At 38.9% G+C, this 23,184-nt stretch overlaps 1 protein-coding gene across 3 annotated transcripts in view; it reads left to right on the plus strand.

Annotated features, from left to right (window-relative positions):
• Positions 1-23,184, plus strand: part of EFCAB11 (EF-hand calcium binding domain 11) — a 140,372-nt gene that overhangs the window by 9,815 nt on the left and 107,373 nt on the right. For 2 of the 3 annotated variants that reach the window (XM_026515466.4, XM_026515470.4), the window contains 2 exons: positions 6,288-6,389; positions 7,230-7,320. In XM_026515466.4, coding sequence (XP_026371251.4) covers positions 6,288-6,389; positions 7,230-7,320 — 193 coding nt within the window. Of the gene's footprint in view, positions 1-6,287; positions 6,390-7,229; positions 7,321-11,798; positions 13,686-23,184 lie in introns of those variants that run through there. The other variant, XM_057318476.1, reaches the window with a different exon arrangement.

Consider the following 23,184-nt stretch of genomic DNA (forward strand, 5'->3'; position numbering starts at 1 on the left):
CTTCATTTTCCTCCCAATGATATAGTAAAACTTGATTTCTTCCATTAAGATAGATTCTTTTCTCTTTATTCCCCTACTTTCATTCAGGAAGGGGGGGTGGGGGAGTAGGGAGGGTGGGGGGTGGGAGGGAATGTTAGTCCTCTGAATTTACTTATCCATTTTACTGTGAGAGCTCACAATTGTTTTTGTTTGTTTCAAGTTTTTATGTAAATTCTAGTTAGTTAACATACAGTGTGGGGTGCCTGGGTGGCTCAGTGGGTTAAGTGGCTGCCTTCAGCTCAGGTCATGATCCCCAAGTCCCGGGATCTAGCCCCATGTCAGGCTCTCTACTCACAGGGAGCCTGCTTCTCCCTCTCACTCTGCCTGCCACTCTGCCCACTTGTGCTCTCTCTCTCTGTGTCAAATAAATAAAATCTTAAAGCAAACAAACAAAAACCATACAGTGTAATATTAGTTTCAGGAGTAGAATTTAGTGATTCATCACTTACATACAACTCCCCGTGCCCATGATAACAAGTGCCCTCCTTAATCCCCATCACCCATCTACCCCATCTTCCCCACCCACCTCCCCTCCATCATCCGTCAGTTTGTTCTCTATAGTTAAGGCTCTGTTGTATTGTTTGTTTCTCTCTCTCTTTTTTACCCTAAGAAACAAAACAGATGGGGATGCCTGGGTGGCTCAGTTGGTTAAGCATCCCACTCTTGATTTTGGCTCAGGTTGATATTGGCTCAGGTCGTGATCTCAGGGTTGTGGGATCAAGCCAAGAGTGGGGTTCCATGCTCAGCAGGGAGCCTGCTTAAGATTCTCTTCCTCTGCCCTCCCCTCCCTTTCTGGGCACGTGTGCTTGCTTGCACGCTGTCTCTCTCTCTAAAAAAAGAAAGAAAACAGATTAACATAAGGGACATCTCACCATTGTTGATGCCACTTTTGCCTTCTGTCCTCAGTCTTTTTATGGGAACACATTTTGTCCATTGTTTCCCCCCTCATGGCCTCTAGAAGTCATAATCTGAATTTTTATTTCTCATGCTAGAGACGGCTTACATTATACCTTTTAAAAAGCCACTCAATCCTTTTAAAACCTCATTTTTAGGCATTTTTAAGCCCCCACAAAATTAATATATGGCACAATGAATGTGAACCCTCCCTTTTCTCCTAAATCTAGGACCAGACTTACAGTCTAAATAACCTGGCATTTTTATTGTTTTCTCCTTCACTCTCCCCAGGTTTATTGCAGTTTCTAATTTAAGCTCACTGTAATAGCCAAAAACTAGACGACTTCATTTTCAAGAGGATTTCTCTGTGTGCACTGGCCCTGAAGCTCAGGGTCATTGGTTTTGTGAACCACAAAAAAATATATACATAATGAAACTTTCAAGCAAAAAATTTATATAGTTTTATTGGACTTTTTGAATATATCCACCCCTGTGGTAAAAGATGATTATTCTCCTAGGAAACTACTTACAAACAAAAAAATAGAAAAGATAACATTCCTAGTCTTTCTCTGTACATGGCATATCTATATCACATATATTAAGCGGTTTGCAAAGTAAAATATATATATTTTTTATAGAACAGGGGAAGAGTCCATTTTGCTAAGAGTAGTTTATAAAATGGAAAGAAGTGTTTTCCAGCGGTATGGAAAATGCATAGACTTGCAGAGTCCGGAAGGATTTGTAAAAATTACTGGTCCCAGTGGTCTTCAGGCATGGACGGTCCCCAATCCCAGGTCCTGTGGGGGCACTTCCAGGGCCACTGCTGGACAGGGAATGGTGTAAGCCACCTTGCTCTAAACAAAATAGCTCTCCCTCATTTCCTCTACACATCAGACTTTCTTGTTTCACAAAGAACCCCCTTTCCTACAGCTAAAAAAAAAGTCTGCAAACTACTGATAGAGTCCAACTACCCAGGTGATTTCTGAACACCTTTTGTAGATAATAATAAACTCAGATAAACACATAGGTCTGTGTGGTTCGTGATGTTGTTACAATCCTAATGTGTAACTACAGTCAAGTGTATTTAGGTAGCTGTTATTAGTGGAACAATGTCCATAGGAGACCCAACATCATATTTGAAATTAGAATTTTCTGAACATATTCTTTCACTTCAGGGGTGAACACAGGTAATGCATTTGTCATTGAGTATGAAATCTGATGGCAATAGAATTATTGAAAGTCTTTGGGAAGAGGTGATTTTAGGTTTGAATATTTTGACAGCAGGTGGAGCTAGTAGTCGAAACTGTTTATTTCTAGGCCACGTAAAGAGCAGCAAGAGGTATAAAACTTACATTAATGTGTTTGCATTTCAGAGCTTTACGAATAGCAAACCGTTATGCACTGGCTTTGGGAAGTGGTTGTACTACTGCAGCGTGAGAGCCAAGCTGAATGAAACTTTGCCCTTTGTAGAAAAGGGACTTGCACTTGGATATGTGTTGCCGTGGAGGATTCAGACAAATTAAGGGCATGGGGGTGGAGGGAGCAGTGGGGATGTGTTTTCATGGCTTAATATTACTTGATGACCCTTAGAATGTTGACTTTAAAAAACAAGGTATATGATCCTGTGGGAAAATAGTGTAAAAGAACTTGATTACGTATATGGAGTTATTTGTGTTATGAGATTGTTGTCCTTTTTAAGTGGGAGTAAACATTCCATCGAAATCTACATTTTCTGCTAGGAAAAACTAAAGAACGTTTGCTTTTTATCCTGCAATATTCTGAAATAAAGACCTAATTGCTTTATAGCTCCAAATACCAATACGTTTTCTGCATGTGTAATTTAGTACTTTTGTGTGTGTGTATGTGTGAGAGTGTGTGTGTGTGTGTGAATGCGAATCACACATTGAACCAGGAATTGTCCTGGGTTTTTTTTTTTTTTTTTTTGTCATTTCCCTAAATCAGATGCAATGATAAGTGAAGAGCAAATATTATGCATGCCTTTCCTTTCTCTTTGGATTTCTTTTGTTTTTTACTATATCCTATGTATTAAGAAATTAGAGTTTCTAAAATGATGGTTTATTTTGCTGGCTAGGTGAATAGAAAGTAACCTCCTTTTGGCGTTAGTTTTACAGAGTGATGAGATCATTTAAAACATACATTTTAATGCTTTTTGCTGAAAACTAGAAATAACATCTTCCTATTACTTTATGTACTTATTCAACAAACATGTATTGCCTGCCTCCTATGTGCCTGGTATGATGCCAAACACTGGGGATAAAATTTTAAACCATGTACAGTGCTTCCCCTCAGTGCTTCTCAGGCAGACGTGGGATCAAATAATTACCATAGGACTTAATAGATGTAAAAAGAAAATCAATTGTGTTATGAACAGAGGGCTGTTGGGTTACAGAAAAGGGACTCAACTGGGAGAAATCAGGGAAGACTTCAAAGAAGAGTTAATGCATATGAAAGGAGAGGTAAACTTTCAGTAGGAGAAAAAGGAGAAGCGCATTCCAGGCAATGTGCCCAAAGGTATGAAAGGGTCTGTTGCCTTGGGGAGGCCTCGGGAAGTTTGCTAGGGGGGCCGGAAAGGTAGCCTGGGCAAGATGGTAAAGGGTCTCCTAGGGCATGCTGAGATCAGTGAATATATTATTCAGGAATTTCAGCTAATCTAGATGCCATCTAATTGATGAGCGTTTGGTGTTCATGAAAGTAAGGTTAATGGATTTGAACTTGTGGGAACGTGGCATGTCTGGACTTCAATTTTATCCTCAGCAAGTGGTCTCGATATGTTCTCTGGTCTCAGAGGTGCTGAGATGAGAGCAGAGCTGCATCCCTGCGTGTATCCTTAGCTGTGATGGGGGGAAAGGCTGCACGCACTAATTCCATATAACACACGTTTACCGAGCACATTCCAGGCACTCTGGGATGCGCTGGGAGGTGGACGCTGTTGCCTAGGGTAGATGCAGCTGCCTTCTTGGCTTTTTTTTCCACTTCCTGGAATGTTCTTCCTCCTCACCTTTAGCCAGTTGGTAGCTTCTTGTCATAAGTCTTATCTTAAATATTCCCTCTACTAGAGAGCACTCCTTCATCAGAATCTACTCTGCAGGAGGATTCCTGTGATCCTTTTGTAACTTCCTGCTTTCTCCCTTATCCACACACCATGATTTATAATTACGTGTGCATGTGCAGTCGGACCTGTGCAATCACTGTCTCCTGCACTAGAACAGTAACTCCGTTGGTACTGGAATCATGTGTGTTCCTTTTTCCCCCTCTGTTTCCAGAGCTCAACACTGTGTGGCACACAGTGTCCTAAAGAGTCGTAAAAGGAGCATTTAACATAAAGATAGATTGACTTTTTAAGTTTCTAAATCTTTAACTACAAATAAGAAAAACTTGGGAAATAAAATTATTTTTTAGTAAAGTGTAATTGACATATAGCATTATATTAGTTTAAGGTGTTTAACAGGATTCCGTATGTGTATGTATTGTGAGGTGATCACCACAATGTCTAGTTACCACCTGTGATCATATGGAGTTACAAAATTGTTTTTTCTTATGATGAAACTTTCAAGATCTATTCTCTTAGTAACTTTAAAATATGCAATCTGATATTATTGACTGTAGTCATCATGCTTTATGTTACATTCCCATGACCTATTTATTTTATAAATGGAAGTTTGTACCCATTTTGCCCACTCCCTCTCTCTTTCCCTCTGGTAGTTACTGATCTATTCTCTGTATCTCTCAAGTTTTGTTTTGTTTATTCATTTGTTTTGTTTTTTAGATTCCATGTAAGTAGAATCGTGTGTTGTCTACAACTTATTTCACTTAGCATAATACCCTCCAGGTGGATCCATGTTGTGGAGAATGGCAAGATCTCATTCTTTTTTATGGCTGAGTGGTATTCTATTGTGGGTATGTGTGTGTGTGTGTGTGTGTGTGTGTGTGTGTGTGTGTATGTATCACATCTTCTTTATCCATTCATCCATCAGTGGACACTTAGGTTGCTTCCATATCTTGACTGGTATAAATAATGCTGCAGTGAACATGAGGTTACAGATATCTCTTCAAATTAGTGTTTTTGTTTTCTTTGGGTAAATACCCAGAAGGGGAATTGCTGGATCAGATGGTAGTTCTGTTAATTCTTTGAGGAACTGGGGCGCCTGGGTGGCACAGTGGTTAAGCGTCTGCCTTCAGCTCAGGGCGTGATCCCGGCGTTATGGGATCGAGCCCCACATCAGGCTCCTCCGCTATGAGTCTGCTTCTTCCTCTCCCACTCCCCCGGCTTGTGTTCCCTCTCTCACTAGCTGTCTCTATCTCTGTCAAATAAATAAATAAAATCTTAAAAAAAAAAAATTCTTTGAGGAACTGCCATACTGTTTTCCATAGTGGCTGCACCAATTTTCACTCCTACCAACATTGCAGGAAGGTTCCCTTAAGAAAACTATTTTCTATGTTATTTGTTTGAAACCATTGGAACTATTTTCGGAAAGGTATACAGCTCAGTATTACCAAAAGTGCAAGTTCTTAAAAATTAGCACGTGGTTGTTGTATGATTTGGAGCTATTTTTAAAAATAGTGATCCATTTTGTAATGGAAATTCTGAGTTACTAAAATGAACTGCTCTTTTTATATATTTAGGGCTCAGTTCACTAAAATGTTTAAATTCTTGGCTCTACTCTTTAAACCTACTACAAAGATCACATTAGAATTCATTTTAATAGACATTGTAAGCACGGTATCCAACCTCATGTGATCACGCTGGGCTCTTTTATGAGAATCACAGGAAGCAGAGCCCAAGGCTGCCGAGTAGTGGTGGGGTGTACCCAAGGCTGGGGACGATGCCAGCTCTATTGTTTATGGAATATTCTCTCCACCTTTATCTCTGGTGTGCAATTGGTATTGACTTTTGAGAAACTATGTCTTCGCCCCGATCTCCCAGTTGGAAAAAAAACCTGTCATAATGACATCTGGCTAGGAAAAAAGGGATCAAAGAGCCATAAGGAAAGAAAAATTAGGACACCTTGTTTAATAAGTAGTTTCGGGCCTGTCTGTTACATCTTTTAGAGGGAAGAATGTTACAGTTTTTTGAGGTCATCATTCCTTTATCCTCTGGAAATCTCTGTGAACTCCAACAGTGCCTACCGTTTCTGCTATTGATTGCTAGGGTTGGGTCTGTTTAGCATTCAGCAAAATGTCTTTTCGACTTTATAGATCTTTAGGAATATGCGCTAGTCATCAAAAACTAAGATAAAATTTGTTCATGACATGTATCACTTTTCATTTATGTTTTTGTTTTTTTTCTTGAGGAAAATGGTCACTTTTGGCAAATTGTTTTTTCTAACTTTTAGGTATATTGCTTGAGGAGTTTTTAAGTATTATTAGGAAAAAAAAGGAAGTTCAACTCTATCGGAATGAAATAAGACACATCTTCACAGCTTTTGACAGGCACTGTAAGTATCTTTAAATTGTTTTGGTATAAAAAATTGCTAGTAAGAAAAGTTGCTACATACTCTCAGTAAGTAAAATAATCAATATGCTTGGAAGATTATTTTACTGTATTCATTAGCTATTACATAGATGTTGGTGTGTATTTTTTCTGAATCACAATCTTAAACTCTTGACATTTACCATGGGTCAAATAATATTTACAGTTATGTAACTGTACTTATGATTTGCCTACATTGTAATGGAAATAGCAGAAGGGCTGGCCATGTGGGGGATATAGGTCATGAGCCATCTACAAAGGTATGGGGAACCGTAAGGCCTTTTGCTTTGACTCCTACTCTGACCCACACATGATTGGAAAGAACTGTTTCCTTACACTGGATATAGGTGAGAGAAGTGGCTTTGAACGCCCTGTCCCCATAGATCACACACAGGATGGGAAGACTCGTGGAGTCCAGGGTCAGCATCTTTGGTACTGTGATGTTTTCCCTCTATCTATTTATATATTATAATTCTAACACCAAGCAAGAAGAAAAAGTGAATTTTGAAGAATAAATTGTTTTGGTAATTCACATAGACTTGAAGCCTGATGCCATTATGGCAGTGTCTGTCTGCAGTCCATTCCCTGGCACTCAGAGAACCAGCTACGTGAGATCATCTGTGAGATCATCTCCACTGAAGGAGAGTGTTAGTAGATTCTTAAATTCTTCCAATGAGACAATCTCAGATTACCTTATATTTACTGCTTTTCTTCGAGTAAGAAAGTTTCACACAAATATGGCTGAGGTAACAGTTCATAGGGTTTATAGAAGTAAGTGAATGTTTTATATTTTCATTTCAAATAGATCGTGGGTATTTAACTTTGGAAGATTTCAAGAAAGCATTTAGGCAGGTGGCTCCCAAGTTATCAGAAAGGACTATTCTGGACGTATTCAGGTAAGGCACCAAAATCTTTATATATACCCACCCCTCGATTTACCATTTGCTTTTACAAGTTTTCAGTTTTATGGAGAACACTTATATATGCACATTTTTCCCAGTGTGTACCCTTGATAGTGGAGTGCTCGCACACCAGGGAGGTGTGTATAGACATTTGTTGGTAAGGGTGGGAGAGGTGCAGGGAGAAAAGTAGAACTTCTTTGTGTATGTATATATTGACCAAGAAAAAAAAGATAAGGTTTATTAATGTTTAACGTGGATGCTGGTGTTCCCCTGTATCTGTGTTTAATCAGACACAGGTTACACGTGGGTCTTGAGTTGTCTGAAGAGAAAAGTAGAGGTTGCTTGATGGTGGCCCCCTCATTCATTTGCTTTCAGAGTTGTTGATAAATGTTGTGGTTCATGCATCCCTGATAGAGTAGACATAATGGTTATATTATGTCCTTTATTTAAACGACTTCTGATGATATGGGCAAGTGGCTTAAATATAGTTTCTGTTAGGAAGCTGCAGAGTGAAGGTCTTAATGAACAGCACAAGCACATGCTGATGTGACCAGACGGCAGAGCTGAGTCTTCTCTGAGTCTTTGCATGAGCTCTTCATCAGCTGTTCCCAAGTATATCCATTCATGGTCCCTACTGTGGCAAGAACCAGAAAACCCAGAATCACAAAACTCAAAAAAGACAGTACCGTATTTCTTCCACACGTACACAGGCAGTCTGGGGCTGACTTGATGGCAACAGGGCCAGAAGGACTCAGATGCGTTTCCTCTTACTATTCTGGCTGCCTCAACATCAGCCATCACATCTGGATTCCAGCTAGGTCAGAGGAGAGGGAGCAGAAGAGATTCCCTTCATTTTAGGGCTATCAGTTGTTTCTCCTTACATCCTAGTGACCCAAACTTAGTTTCAAAGCACTGGGTAGCTGCAAGGGGAAAGAGACTGGAAAATGTCCTCTTTGCTCTGGGTAGTCATGAGTGCTCTGAGTTTCTGATAGAGAGGAAGAAGGAGAGAGTGGATAGTAGGAACATAGGTAAAGTGTTCCCCTTTGGGATAAAAATTTCATGAAATCTGACCAGAAGCAATCCCTGCTCCATAGAAATTATCAAGCAGGTTATTTGAAATAAGGATTTGCACTCACTGTGACTAACAGTGACCTTTATGAAGTTCTTTTACTGCAACATTCACAAGCAAGTTACCGAGCAAGCTGTTGAAGAGCAAAGGAGTTAAAGCCAGACATAAGCAGAATGCCATAGGACGCTATTAGTTGATTCTAGAACAGCTAGAATGCTACTATGGTAGCATCTTTGTATACACTTTGTGATGAGATGAGTAATGAGCATCAATGTATTTTTTCCTCATGGAAGGAGAGAACAGAGAATTGTTACTGCATTTTTCTTTTAACAAAAGACAAATGTCCATGTTTGCTGACCTTTATGTGTTAAACAGTTTCAGTAGGTACAACCTCATAGTTCAAGTGTATTTTTGAAAAATACATTTAAATACAGCCCTTTCCTATAGAAGCAGTGTTTCAACAATGCATGAGAAACTACTTCTCAAAAGAAATCTGTGCTTCCAGGAGAGCATTTTTGAAAATGAATTTTTGAAAGTGTGATTCTATTTTAAAAAATGATGTGTGACACTTATTAAAACCCTTCACATCTACATGTTCAATAAGTTGAAAGTGGAATGTCCTAACCCAGTGGGAAAAAATCTTACAAAGTTTCAGTGGTTTTAGAACATAATTCCTAAAGATATAAAAATTCAGTAACTTTAATAAGCTTTCAAGAGCAACTAATATCAGGAGAGGTAGACATATACTAGCTGAATTTCAGTTAGCAATAACAATAAAATAATAATTTTTTAAAACCCTCAGAACACCGTTGAGCCTTTTCCTTATTGGAGGGTGGAATTACAAATCAAGAGATTCAGTGTCATGGGGCCTTTTCCCACTCAGGTCCACATATCTTCATGAGGTATCTCTGACAGCCCTTAAAACCAAGTATTAAAACAAATTGCTCAATCACAAAGGATTAAACTGAGATATTTGGAAATTATAAAGTATATTAAATCACATTCTTATCAGTATTAATAATTTCTAGTGACAGCAAAAATCATTTGCCATTAATAAATAAAATATTTTTATCTTTGTTTAGAATTTCTTTTTTTTTTTTTTTTTAAAGATTTTATTTATTTATTTGACAGAGACAGCCAGCGAGAGAGGTAACACAAGCAGGGGGAGTGGGAGAGGAAGAAACAGGCTCCTAGTGGAGGAGCCTGATGTGGGGCTCGATCCCAGAACGCTGGGATCACGCCCTGAGCCGAAGGCAGACGCTTAACGACTGCACCACCCAGGAGCCCCTAGATTTCTATATTATGCCTTATAATGTGCATACTCTATTAGTATAGCAGCATGTGTGCATATAACCTGTAAATAAATATATGAAATGCCCCCAAATCTTATACTTCCTAGGATTATGGATTGAAACAGTTTGGAGACTAAGCCAAACAAGGCATTTTAGTTCATTGAACATGTCCATTTTAAACATTCATTTTTATTATTTTTAGTACCAAAATCCCTAAAACAAAATTAATGATGCATAACAAGTATTAAATGAAGTTGTGAAACCAAATAAGGGAGAAAAATAGTTCCTCTGAGTGTAGATTGAAGTAGGCCAAAAACACAGAGATGTCTCTCTTCCACACAACTCTGTTTCAGTGGTGCCAACAATTTTCAAGAATAAGGAAAAAATCAGCTGCTAAGGCTGTTAGTGATACAAAATTACATAATGTTCCTAAGGTTAGACACTCACTTTTTGCACAGCTGGAGTAGTGTTTGACTTAATTGACCATTGGGAATGGAGTTCATTTCCTAGGTCCACGGTTACCCAGAAGAAAGCTGATATCCAAAGACAGTAGAAGAAGACCACTAGAGAGGGAGAATCCTAATTAGACAGAGTCATCTTTGGTGTGAATGACTGAAGTTTTCATTACCTTCAATTCACTGACTGCCATATTCTTCCAAAAGAAACTAATAAAGATCAAGAGTAGTTTCTTTCAAAAGTTGTTCATATTACACCTTAATTTTTTAAAGCCATACCAACCAACCAATTCAAAAAGACAGACTTGGGGCGTAAGACATCAAAGAATCATTTTGCTTATAACTTGATGGATCATTCATTAAAGCATCATAAGAACTAAATGAGATATTTTTGAAAGATTTGTGAATTGCTGCCTAACTATTCTCGGAATGTTTACGTTATTGATTTTATCATGAATAAAAGCTGTATGGTTTTAAAAAATATATATTGCCAGGCTTTATAACACTTATATTTCTAATGGGTATATATAACATAATTATGATTAGCAACCATAATCTCTTTTGTTTTAGTTCTACAGTTATGTGGATTCAAAGCTCACTTCCAGACCTCGTGCCATAGTTTCTGCTTAGCGGAGGTCTATCCTCCAGTAGGGATCATAACTGCATTTTCTGGTGTCTTCCACATTTCAAAATATTCACATGGGCCATTGTCCTTGAATAAAAATATATAATGAATTGAACATTAATATTTTAAGTCACTTTCCTTTTCTTCGAGAATGCTGATTATGCTTATTTGGAAAATCCTTTTAAATTGTCTGTTAGTTTCTATTTCATTGGCTTGTGTTGCTCACCATGTCTTATCGCATACTTTCAGCAAAGTCTGTTCTTTGTACTGTGTCCAATGTGGCTTTTCTTTTTCTCTTTTCTGGTTTTCTTTTTCTTTTACATTTCTTTCTTGAGCTATATATGCTGATGTGTCATTTCCTTTTGTTATTTTGCTGTATTATTTTATAGTCTTCCCTAAGTCTTTCTTTATCTACTTACAACTCTTGTTTTATAGAGGTGTTTATTTTATTAGGGGAAACAATGGTTTTGAGATTTTATTTTTAATGAGTGATTGCTTGGGGGCTGCTAATTATAGCTTTTTTCATATAAATTAAGGAAAACAAGTTTTCTACCAATGGAAGGGTTTCGAAGGACAAGTTACTTTCTTAAACCAAGAGATGATATGTTATGCAAAAAACAAAGACAGAAATTGGTTAGTTTATTTAGCTCCAAAAATATCCTAACATGTTTAACATGTGGATTCAAAATTTGAGATTCCTTTCAGTATTTGAAACTTTGCTTTCTCCTTAGAGCTGATAATTAAGATTTGTGTACTAAAATTACTGAGGCTGTATCAGAGGTGATGTTTCGTTATTCAGAAGTTCTTAGGGAATCTTTTTTTTGAAGATTTTTTTTCCCCTATCCACTACAAATGGCAGAAGCTCAAGAGGTTTGAGAACTGAATGGTACTGTTTGTACAATAGAATGAATGTGAAATAATAAGCTGTTTCTAGCACTAAAAGGTTAAAAGATAACTTTACTCTTTAATACTAGTAGAACTTACAGAAAATTTTATAGTTTTGTTTTTTGTTTTTTTTTTTTAACATTCAGAAATCCTCAGTGCCTCTAACAGGTAAGGTTAAAACTATTTAACCTGGCTCTCCAACATCTGGTTCCTTTTCACACTCATCTTTCACTAGCCCCAAATTCCTGTGTTTCCCTTGGCGTAATGTTTGTTCCTTTGAACATGTGATGTGTATTTAAACTTCATTCTATTTCCCTTGCTGGCAGTGCCTTTCTGTACTTCCTACCTGCCCAGATTAGACCTATCTTTCAAGGTCCTGCACGATAAAATTTTCTTTTTCTTTACATTGAACAGTCTTGTCTCCTTTCACTAAAGTTTGGGAGTACTTATGGTTGTATTTTTTTTTCTCTTGATAAACAAAAATGCAGTGTTTAAGATTATCTTCATAAGATACTACAAGCTCTTTGAGTTTATGAGCTTATTCTTAACTTCCACTGTCCCCAGCTTGGTGCCTCATGCGTTATACTTACTTAATAAATAATTGTTGGTTCAATGTGACTTACTCTGGATGTCTAGTGACTGAAATTCTCACTTTCAGGGTTTTTAAATGGTTTAATTTACTTCTTCTAAACTAGGAAAAAGTACTTTAAAATGCAATCAGGAACTCAATAACCACATGTGGCTTTGCCTTCCATTTTTCTCTTTTTGCATGTGGTTTTTGGAAATTAATCTCTGATGGCCTCTCTTTGCTTTATTTTGGGGTTGCTTGTGATTCACGATTTAGCCTCAGCTGTTATCAAGGGGCTGGCTTCATGTTCTTGCCTGACTTTGCCCGCCATCAGCACCCTGTGGTATTTCTGGCAGGCCTTTTTCTCTGCGTGGTATATTTACTTCTCCATGCCTAGGAGCTTTCTCCATCTCATTGTAAGCACTGAGATTTGCACTTTCCCACCACCTGTCAATTGGCAAAAAGCTATGGGAAGCTTCTGCTTTCCAGCCATGAAATGAAATGTGGATGTGCAGAAGGCCCACTCCCTGACCCGCTGTCCGAGGTTCTGAGTGCGCAGGCAGATTGCCAGATACTAATGTAATGTGGAAGTATCGGGGTACCAAAACGCTCTCTAATCATGACTGGAGACATATAAAGTTATATCTGATATTTTTGGTGTAAGAATCTCATTCTTCATATTATGTGGGGAAGGTCAAAAAACAAAGAACCTCTAACTCTCCTGGATATTTAAACTTGGTTGATAATAAAAACATCATGACTTGTTGATGAATAGGTTTTCAATGTTAGAGTTTCAGTGGGGGTAGGCGTTTAAGGATTGATGGATATTCTCTTGGCAGAAAGATCATATTTGTCTCATGTCACGGCCATTATAGAGGGAAGAGTTGTCATGAACTTGGGTAGAATGAACAGACTGTTCTGTACACTGAATGGGAGAGAGTCTTACAGAGCCAAGGGGCTGAAAGGAAAGTGATTTAAGATTGTATTTACTTTTCAGGGCGCCTGGGTGGCTCAGGTGGGTAAGCATCCAACTCTTGTTTTTTGGCTCAGGTGATGGTCTCTGGGTTGTAAGATTGAGCCCCATGTTGGGTTCTATGCTCTGTGTGGAGTCTGCTTGGGATTCTCTCTCCCTCTCCTTCTGCCCCTCCTCTCTCTCTCTCTCAAATAAATAAACAGAATATGTTTTTTTAAAAAAGCATTTATTTTTCAGTTCATCTGCATCTCTTTTGAAGTAGTATTCGTCACTGAGTTCTTTAGCTTTCTGTAATTCCTTTCTGCCGGTAGCACACTTGTTGCACATCTTTTTCTCCGACAAGAAAAGATTTCCCAGTCATTATTTTATGCATCAGAATGGTTCTTTTATAAATGTAGTCATGTGACCTCAATAAGAGCACGGTTATTATAGTGAGTACCTACTGTGATGAATATGATTATTGATCCAGAATTATCTACATGCTTCTGTGTATAGAAAAGTATTAAAAAAAAAAAGCCTAGAAATCATGTCTCATTCTTTGTAATCATACAAAGATAGCTGTTACAAGCTATACCTGTGGTGTGTAAGTCTAAGAGCCAAAGAAATAGACTTCTTGAATTTTCTATTTTTATTTTACAAATTTTTGTACCTTCTTGGCAATGGTAATGCCTTAGTTTTTATTTCACTTTTTTGTGTCAAAATTGTATTGTCAGAGATTTCCTTTTCTGATTATCCTCTTGCATGCAGTTCCTGAATGGGTAGTATCAGTGTGTGTAAGCTGTTCAAGCTGACCTCAGAATTTCACATATAATATATCTAATAAAACTGTACTTTAAAAATCCAGTTATAGAAATATATTCTAATTATTTTAAGAAAATGCCAGTTTTTCAGAGGGTTTTTAATTGATTTTGTGGGCAGAAATTATATCCTTGCATTTGAAGATTGTCCTTTGACCAGTATAAACTTTAGAATGGGTGACACAGGAGTTGAAGTTCAACAACTGGACAGGAAACGAAAAGAGGGATGACCTCATTATATAGATTCAAATAGAATGTGTTATTTTGGTTTCTTCAGTTCAGCTCGCTTAGTTCATATTATCAAGGATACATTATTTGATTGGAAGGAACATTTAATCTCTTTTACATTAGTGATCCTGTTTTCTGTTAAACCCATCCAGATGCAAATTGTACTCACCTTCAAGGCCCAGCTGTGAAGACCTTTCTTATCCCAACAGCTGGCCCGACCCTACACCCTATCCACAACCTTGCAACCCTTGAAAGGAAAATTTCTTCACCTTCTTCTTTAAATTCCTAATCTGTCATAAGTATCTTTCTTCTCTATACTTATTCATAGTTATTTGTATACATATAATCCAGTATGAGAGCGTGAGCTTAACATGAGCAAGCACAGCAAAGCATTCGACATCACACTTGCTACAGCACAGCACAATTTGTGTAAATGAATGTAAATGAATGGCTTTTGTAGCGAACGGGTTCTATTACGTATTTTTTGTTTTACTCCCTAAATGCCGCGCTGGGGCCCTGTGAAGGTCATGTGGAGCAGTAAGCCCCAGGGCTGGGCAGCAGGAGACTTGAGTTCCAGTCCCAGCTCTGCCATTTCTCTGTCTTCCCACAAATCACTGAGCCTCTGTGGCCTGTACTCCCCTCATCTCAGAAATGAGGCTGTTGTGGCAGGCTTCTTCTCATTCCAGAACTCGCTGGTGGGGTTATCTATCATGGAGAGTGGTGTGGCGGTCTTCTTTATTTTCTCTGTGTATCACAGATATTATTCAGAACCCACCACCGCATGAATACAGATGTGGTCTGTCAGTGTGACAAAGACTGCTCTCAGGAGGAAATTACTGGCTTTGACAGCTATCCAACCCAGGGTTTAGTTTTTGAGATGTCACTATAACAAGTGTTATGGCCAACGTATCCAATTCCTCATCTACATATATGGTTGAATATGCTGTTCTTGCTGTAATAGCATGAGGGCTATTTTTCTTTTAATCCAACTGTCACATAAGATACCGCTGCCATGGTTTCTTTCTTATGACCAAATGTTGCTAACCCTTTCAGTCATCCCTGAAGTTATTAATAGCCACACATCATGAATGTATTCATGCCATTTTCCTTTATAGAAAAAGGAATCAATTTCTTATGTTTTTCTTTTGTCGTAGATAGCTAACTCCTGGGTAAAATAATCTCGATAGTATTGTGTTTTGTGTTAATAAAATAAGCTCGTACTTAATAAAATAAATTTATATTTCATATGAGATATTTGAATTAACATTATTTGAAGATGGGGAAAAAATAGGCTCAGAATTAGGAGTTACACTTAAGAGTTTTGGTTGTCCTCCTTACATATATCTTAAACATCAGAATCAAAAATTTCCAGTACTGTGTTTTTATATCAGTGACAGAATGACCCATAATGAGTTTGCTAGCTCACATCTAGCCGTCTTGTCTACCTGTCTTCTACCCAGTCATTCTCTTCCATCAGGCTATCTTGAATACATACACACTTGCCATTTAAAGAGTATTCCAACGACCAACAGCATCAGCACCAGGGAGCTTATTAGCAATGCCTAATCTCAGGCCCCCCTCCAAACATACAGAGTCAAACATGTACATTTTAATATGATCCCTGAATGGTATATAGGCACATTAAAGTTTGAAAATCACTGGCCTACCCTTCCAGTTACATTTTAGATGAAGGAAATTAGCATTACTTTTTTTTTTTTTTAGCATTACTTTTTGTACTTCTTGACTTCAGTAGTTTTTCCATTGCCTACCAGAGAGCCCCTGGGTTCCTTGGCCTGACATGCAAGACCTCTACACACACACAGACCTTGTGTGCCTTTTTAGCATATCTCCCATTCTGATCTGCCTGCCGTATACTGATCCTGTCTCATTTCTAGCATTTTTGCTCATGCCAGGTTCATTGCCTTCACTTCTCCAACTCCCTCACCCACATACCTGAATGGCATCCATTCCTTAGAGCTTAGCTGAACTCTCTCTTCTATGTAGCCTTTCCTGATCACTCTAGCCCAGAAAATTTCTTTTCTCTTCCTTAGAACTCCTGTTGCACTTGCCACATTAAGGCATCTAATAATAGTAAGCATGATAACACTGGCAACTAACATTTACTAAGTACTTACTGTGTACCAGGCACTGTGTTGAATGAATCCTCACGGGATCCTCATGGGTTAGGCCCTGTCTATCCCCACTTTACAGAGGAGAAAAAAGTTTGGAGAGGTCAGAAGATTTGTTCAAGGTCCCTGGCTGGTGAGTAATGAATGGATCCAAGACTCAAACTCAGGCAGGTTGACTACTGAGCTTGTGCTCTTAATCACTGTTATATTCCCTTCTCATTTCTTTTAGCAGTATAAGCATCCCGAGGGCAGGAACCATGCCTTTTATCCCCACAATACCGAGCATAAACATGAGGAAGCAAGACACATTGGCTCTGCCCAGAAATGTTCTTGGCAAACCAGTTGCATAATTAAATAGTTTTTCTCTGTTCATATGAATTGGTTTGGTTTAGATTGTTATCCTTGAGATTTCATTTGGTTATCTCCACTATATACAAAAGGAACTGTTTACAAAAATGTACAAAAGGAAGCTGATGTAGCATTTTATCACACGAGACTACAGCAGGCATCCCAGTTCAGGTTGTTTTGTTAAGAATCCTTGCGTTATGCATCTTGCCTTTGGAATTATATCATAATAGTTAAGTATTTTGCCAAATAAGCTGTGAAAGCAAAAAACAATTTTAGGGGCGCCTGGGTGGCTCAGTCGTTAAGCGTCTGCCTTCGGCTCAGGGCGTGATCCTGGCGTTCTGGGATCAAGCCCCACATCAGGCTCCTCCGCTAGGAGCCTGCTTCTTCCTCTCCCACTCCCCCTGCTTGTGTTCCCTCTCTCACTGTCTCTCTCTGTCAAATAAATAAATAAATAAAATCTTAAAAAAAAAAAAAACAATTTTAAATTGACAAATGGGGTTTGATAGTTGGTCCTGCTCCTTACCCGTCTGTGACCTAGAGCAAGCTATTTTCCGCCTTTCTGCAGTGGGTCTACCTCCTCTCCCAAAGCACACATACCACAAAAATGTCCCTTTCTCATCAAGTGTGATGTCTGAGAGATCTGTGAACTCTGAGTCCACCTTCTTGAATCCCATTGCTTGGATCTCTTGCCACGTGCTCTGATCCTCTGACTGCCTGTCCCAGAATGGGACCACATTCTCCATTCAGGCAGAAACTGCTATGTCTACTTGACCAAAGTGTTTGGACTACCTGAATTCATCTTCTGTACAATCCCCCAGCCCTGATCCTGTGTAATTCCAGAATGCTTTCCTCTCCTTTCTCAGGTTTGGGGTAGCTGTCACTCAAGTTCCGTCATACCCTAATTGCTATCCAGGAGAACTTTATCTCCACTATCTTTGATTTCTTATTTCAGGGATAGCAAATTGTTGGCATGAGTGCCATCAGCATCTCCCGTATCCATGGCCTGCATGCGTCTGCGGGGCTCAGAATTCTCGGCCGCACACCCCAAGCCGGTTCGTTAGCATTGTCACACATGATCAGATCGACTTGCTCTCTGTCATCGTTGTACCAAACCTTTCCCTCTGCTCTGCACTGCAGGTGAGCTTGCCTTCTGCTTTGTAGACTGGGTCATGGCCTCTGCCCGGGTTTTCTTTATTGCCTCCTCTTCACCCCCAAAGTTCTCAAATTTCTTTCAACCGGAAGGTTGTAAGGAACAGGATCTCTCTCGATCTCTCTCTCTCTCTCTTTTTTTTTCCCCCCTAATTCCTCTCCTTTGTTCTGATCTCATCCCTTCACTGTTTTCTAATGTACGACTGTTCTCCATCAGCCATTTCCTCTCCTGTTTATAACTTACATCACTGTCTACAGACATACTCTAATCCCCCAGCCTAGAAAGCTGCTTCCCTGACCTAAGTCCCTCCAGATAGCCCGCTATTCTTTTTCTCAGGTTTCATTCTTGTCACCTTCTCTGGGTGTTGAGCACCCCACCAGGGGTGCTCACTCCCCCCTCCCCCCAGCTTTCCTGGCATTGTATCATTCCACTGTCAGTGACGGCAGCTCCCATTCATTAAACACATGCTAGTGGAATCTTACCGAATCCGAGCAGTGATCCTACACATCAGCTGTTACTCATACCCATTCTACAAGTAAAGCTGTGCTCTTTTATCGCTAATTTCAAGCCACCGTGGACCTAATTCTCAATTATTTTATCCTATGGTTAAAGAAGAAAACTGACATAGGAAACTGACACACAATAAAAATATTTTATTTGATGACAGTCACATTGCTGGTACTTGTTAATGGTCATGTGTCTTTCTTATACTTCAGAATTGTACCTATTTTTTTTTAATGATTTTTTATTATATTATGTTAGTCACCATATAGCAGAATTGTACCTATTGATTTAAGAATACCTCTGCCTAATTATGATAGAGTAGACTGAATTTATGGTTAAAATAAAACATCTGAACACATTTAGCATTAAGTATCATTCCACCTATGTGGAAACAAAAATAAAAGTTGCAAAACGCATTTCTCAACCGAAGTCAATATTACTGTTAAGGTTTCTTGTAATCCATTCATGACTTCAAATAGAAATCTTCTCTGCCTTGGCGATGGCATATCTGAGGCTCAAACCAAGGAGAGGAGAGAGCAGTAGAAGAGGCACACTCTTACTCCCTTTTTGCACAAACTTAACTGTGTTTGATGGAGTGTTCAATAAATATATGAATGAATGAATGAATAAACAAAAGCAAAGGAATAGAATGAAGTTGATTAAAGTTTGTATCTTTAAATTATACGTTAAATTGGGTAGAGCATCTGCTGGTCCTTAATTTAATCTGGAACTATGATAGCTTGTCTTCTTTACAGGGCTTTCATTTGCAGATTTAGATGCAGAGGGCTTAAAAAGTTTGAACTTGACCACACATTTGTATAGAGATTTAAACTGCTATCATCAGAGAATTACTACAGTAGTTTTTTAAACTCTATCAGAAAGCTTTTAATGGAACTCTGCCATCAGAGTCTAATTCATTTAATGGAACCTTCTCTTTCTTTCTCTCTTGTACATTGCCTAGTAGAGTAGTAGACAAGTTTCTAGAGTGACCAAATTATAATAATGTTGGTGCCTTTCCTTCTGCAGGTTACAAGTTGGTCATGACAACAAGTGGCTGGATGTTCTTTTCATGGACAACTTATAGGTTGTTTGGGGAAAATCATCAGACTTAGTTCTTCAGGGATGTTTCTTTTCACTGACTGATTCATTGTACAGAGATCAGATGTGAACCGTCAGGGCTCAGTTGTGCTTGTGTGTATAGTGGTACCCATTGGTAGATGGGGTTCGGTTAAACAGGAAGGAAAGATAAATGGTGGGATATATTTACTTGCCAGATGGCAGCATCCATCTTTGAGTCAGGAATCTTGGTGGAAAAGTTTTTAAAAGTGAAATTACCTCCTCAATCATTTTTAATCCCAATTAAATTAATGTTTGATATAAACACTGTAGCCCAGTGTAGTATTCAGTACCATTTAGTTTCCACTCTAATTTAGTTTCTAATTTTCATTGTAGTTCTTAGACTTTGTTTTTTTGAGGGTGAGCTTATGATATAATAAATCAAATTAGCTTTAGAGGGTAGATTTAGTTTTTTCTAATGACTTACTAACCTAAATATACGTCGTTCTTATGTGAACAAGCCAAAGTGGATTACTATTTGACTGACAAGGAAAGGCATTTCTAGTTTTATTTAGTAGCCGAAGTAAATTCCTTTACTACAAATTAAATGTGAAATAAATGTAGAATCCTCTCTTAATGAACAAAGCAGGTTGAGAGCCCAACAGACTTGTAGTAGATCTCTTTAACCAGTTGGTGGTGCTAAAAACTCTGATAAGAAGCTAATTGGACCAAGGAGGTTAAGCTGGAGCCTTCCTTAATAAATGTTACTTTATTAGGTTTTGAAAAATTAGTATCAAAAATATATGCCCAAATTATTACATCTTCTCAGTTTAAGAACCAAACCAAATCCCTTTGCTAGGCAGCAGAATACATTTCTAGTAAACTCCTGTAAAGATGTCATTGGCTCTCATAGTGTTCACATATTGGAAATTACATGGTTGTGTGACATCTGGCTCCATCCCGGAAATAGCCTTTAGCCTGTCATCTGGGGAATTGAAGTATGGGTGATAACGTACGCTGGAGTGGTATACCTGGTTCTATTTATGATCTGAATTTAGATTTAAGAAATACTGATTGCTACTATTAAAGATTTTATTTAAGAGAGAGAGTATGAGCCAGGGGAGGAACAGAGGGAGAGGGACAAGCAGACTATGCACTGATCGCGGAGCCCGATGTGGGGCTCAATCCCAGGACCCTGAGATCATGACCTGAGCTGAAGCCAAGGGTCAGTTGTTTAACCAGCTGAGCCACCCAGGCGCCCCGGATTGCTACTATTTTTTTTTTTACCACTAGTGTGCTTTTTAGGGGTAGGTTTGTTTAACTCTTTTTAATCCCTTGTTTTTTTAGCACCAAAGAAGTCTAATCTGTTGCCCGAATGTGTCCTGAGATGCAGTCAGAAGCACAGAGAGGCCTTAGGATCAGGGAGAGGAGGTTTTGAATTTTGCTACACATTTCATAACCATCATCCTGTAGTCACTTAATAAATTCTTTACAGCTCAGCTTTCCCAGCTTGTAAAACAGGGATAATAACCTCTTTTCCCCAGAGCTGGCGTAAGCATTAAATGAGATAATGAGTGCTCCTTGGGTGTTGTTTCCCTGCTCTGCTCTCATTGGAGGCAGAGGCTGGGACTCAGTCCTTTGGAGGCCCTGCTCTCCCCCCGGACTTAGCCAGGCCTGAGCACGGGAGGTCATCTTTGTGTCTAATAATGCCTCATTCTCCACTAATGAAAATATATTTCTAGGTTGTGAAGTTCCACAGGGACTCTGTAGACTCACAGAAGAGATACTCAGATAGTTTACCTGCCTTTCAGATATCTGCCTCTATCCTGGTGATACTTGTCTGTTGGTCGAAATCTGCCTAAACATTGCAGACTAGGGAGGGCAATACAAGATTGCTAAAAAGTATAACAAAGGTGTTCGTCAGAGTTGGTTTATCCATTCATTTTTTTGTTTGACATACTCTTACTAAGCATTACTGTTCCAAAGGTGAACCCCAGAAGAGCCTCAGTCCTCTGCGGAGAGCTGCAGACTCCAAGGAGCAGGGTGCTTCCCGCTTGGCAGGAACTGATAGGCAGCCCTTATCTATATAACAGGAAGATCATGTAAATTTAAGTATTCTTTATAATGTTATAAAAATCAGTTATAAGATTGTACATTTTTTAAAACTTTTTAAAACTCCGATAATGAAATTTGTTACATTTTCCACAGCATATTCTGTGTTTAGAAGATTGACACAGGTTGGCAGAGGCTTCACTGTGATGGTAAAAATCATAAAACACTCTTCATTAATAGTATGGCTAGTATGGTAAGATATGTATTTTTTAGGACTGGCCCAGCTAACATGTTTGGTTAGATCTCATTGATTTGGATCTTTGAGATTTCGAGATTACAGACTTGTGGCCTCAGATGGTGGTAGAGATTTCAGAAATCACGTACACCATCTCTCTCCTAGCTAAGAAAATGGAGGTCAACGAACTTAATAGCTTCCCCAAGGTTACACAGACCCGGATCAAAACTCAGGTCTCCTGACTCTCAATTCAGCGCCAGCGCATTATTTTTCTGCCCTAACTTCTACAACGAGGAGCCATTTTCGGCGTAAATAAAAACAAGTGTGTGTTTGTTCAGCCTCCCTAAACTTTCATGCTAAACCCAGAGCATCGTTTCTGCCCAATTATCAGATTGAAAACTTTGTATCCAAGACAGTTACTGAAGATGCTCCCACATTTCGGAGCAGAGCTAAGGGGAGTGACGGGGAGGCATGGGGAGGCACGCAGCTCGTGGTTCTCCGCACACTGTATCTCCTGTGTCTGTTACCCCTCCGGAAGCAGGCGGGGTTTTCGCTCGCCCACCGCCTCGCTGCCTCTCGTCTCTTGCTAGATGAATGACATCCTACGCTGCAGGTGTATTAGTAATTTCTGAGTTTGTTCCCCACTAAAAATGACCTCATTGTTTTGTGCTTCTTTTCCATACTTATACAGTAACAGGAAAATAAACCAGCTCTGAGTACAGCCCACAGCAGAAATCTTGTGCTCTTTATGCAAGTTTGATTTATAGACGTGTACTGCAGAGTGGAGTGACTATGAAACATTCATCTTCCCGTTGCTAGTTGCCATGGAAATCGAGTACACAGAGCAGTGTCATTCCAGTCCTGGTGATGCCTGCAGTAGTTTATCCCTTTGTTGTTCTTGTTTCTTAAGCAACTGCCTCGCGTTCTTTCATCATTACAATTAATCATGCACACAAGTTTTTATCTTTCATCTCAAATAGAAAGCACTAAAAATGTATGACAAAAAGAGGGAGAATTTAAATATTCTTGTGGCTTTAAATATGCATTTGCAATTTTCCTCCTCAGTCCCATTGGAAAATAGGTCATGTAGGAAAAAAAAAAAAAAGAAAGCACATATTAATGTACAGAAATTTCAATCAAGAGAGCAATAGAGAAATCTGAGCAAAAAAGCAGTGCGATGCTCAGGAAATCTTAAGGAGCTTCAGACTCTCAGGCCTCCCAGTGCTTGGAACTAAGTAAGTCCGCATTTTGGGAAATGCCAACCAAAACCTGCCCCTGAGCTATATATTATCACCTCTCGCCTTGTTTTGTTTTGTTTCGTTAGTCTCCTTACGGATTTGAACAACCTGAATATTTGCTGGATGGATTGCAGTAGATTTTAAAAAGTAGGGGGGCTTCTTTCTTTAAAGACTAATAAAGTTCAAGATTTTTTTAACAGAGTAAGTAAAAGGAATTCTGTTAGTCTTCCTTATTTTTTGCCCTAGTCTCACCT

The sequence above is a fragment of the Ursus arctos genome, unplaced genomic scaffold (assembly GCF_023065955.2).
Source record: "Ursus arctos isolate Adak ecotype North America unplaced genomic scaffold, UrsArc2.0 scaffold_25, whole genome shotgun sequence".
In the NCBI taxonomy this organism is placed as follows: Eukaryota; Metazoa; Chordata; class Mammalia; order Carnivora; family Ursidae; genus Ursus; species Ursus arctos.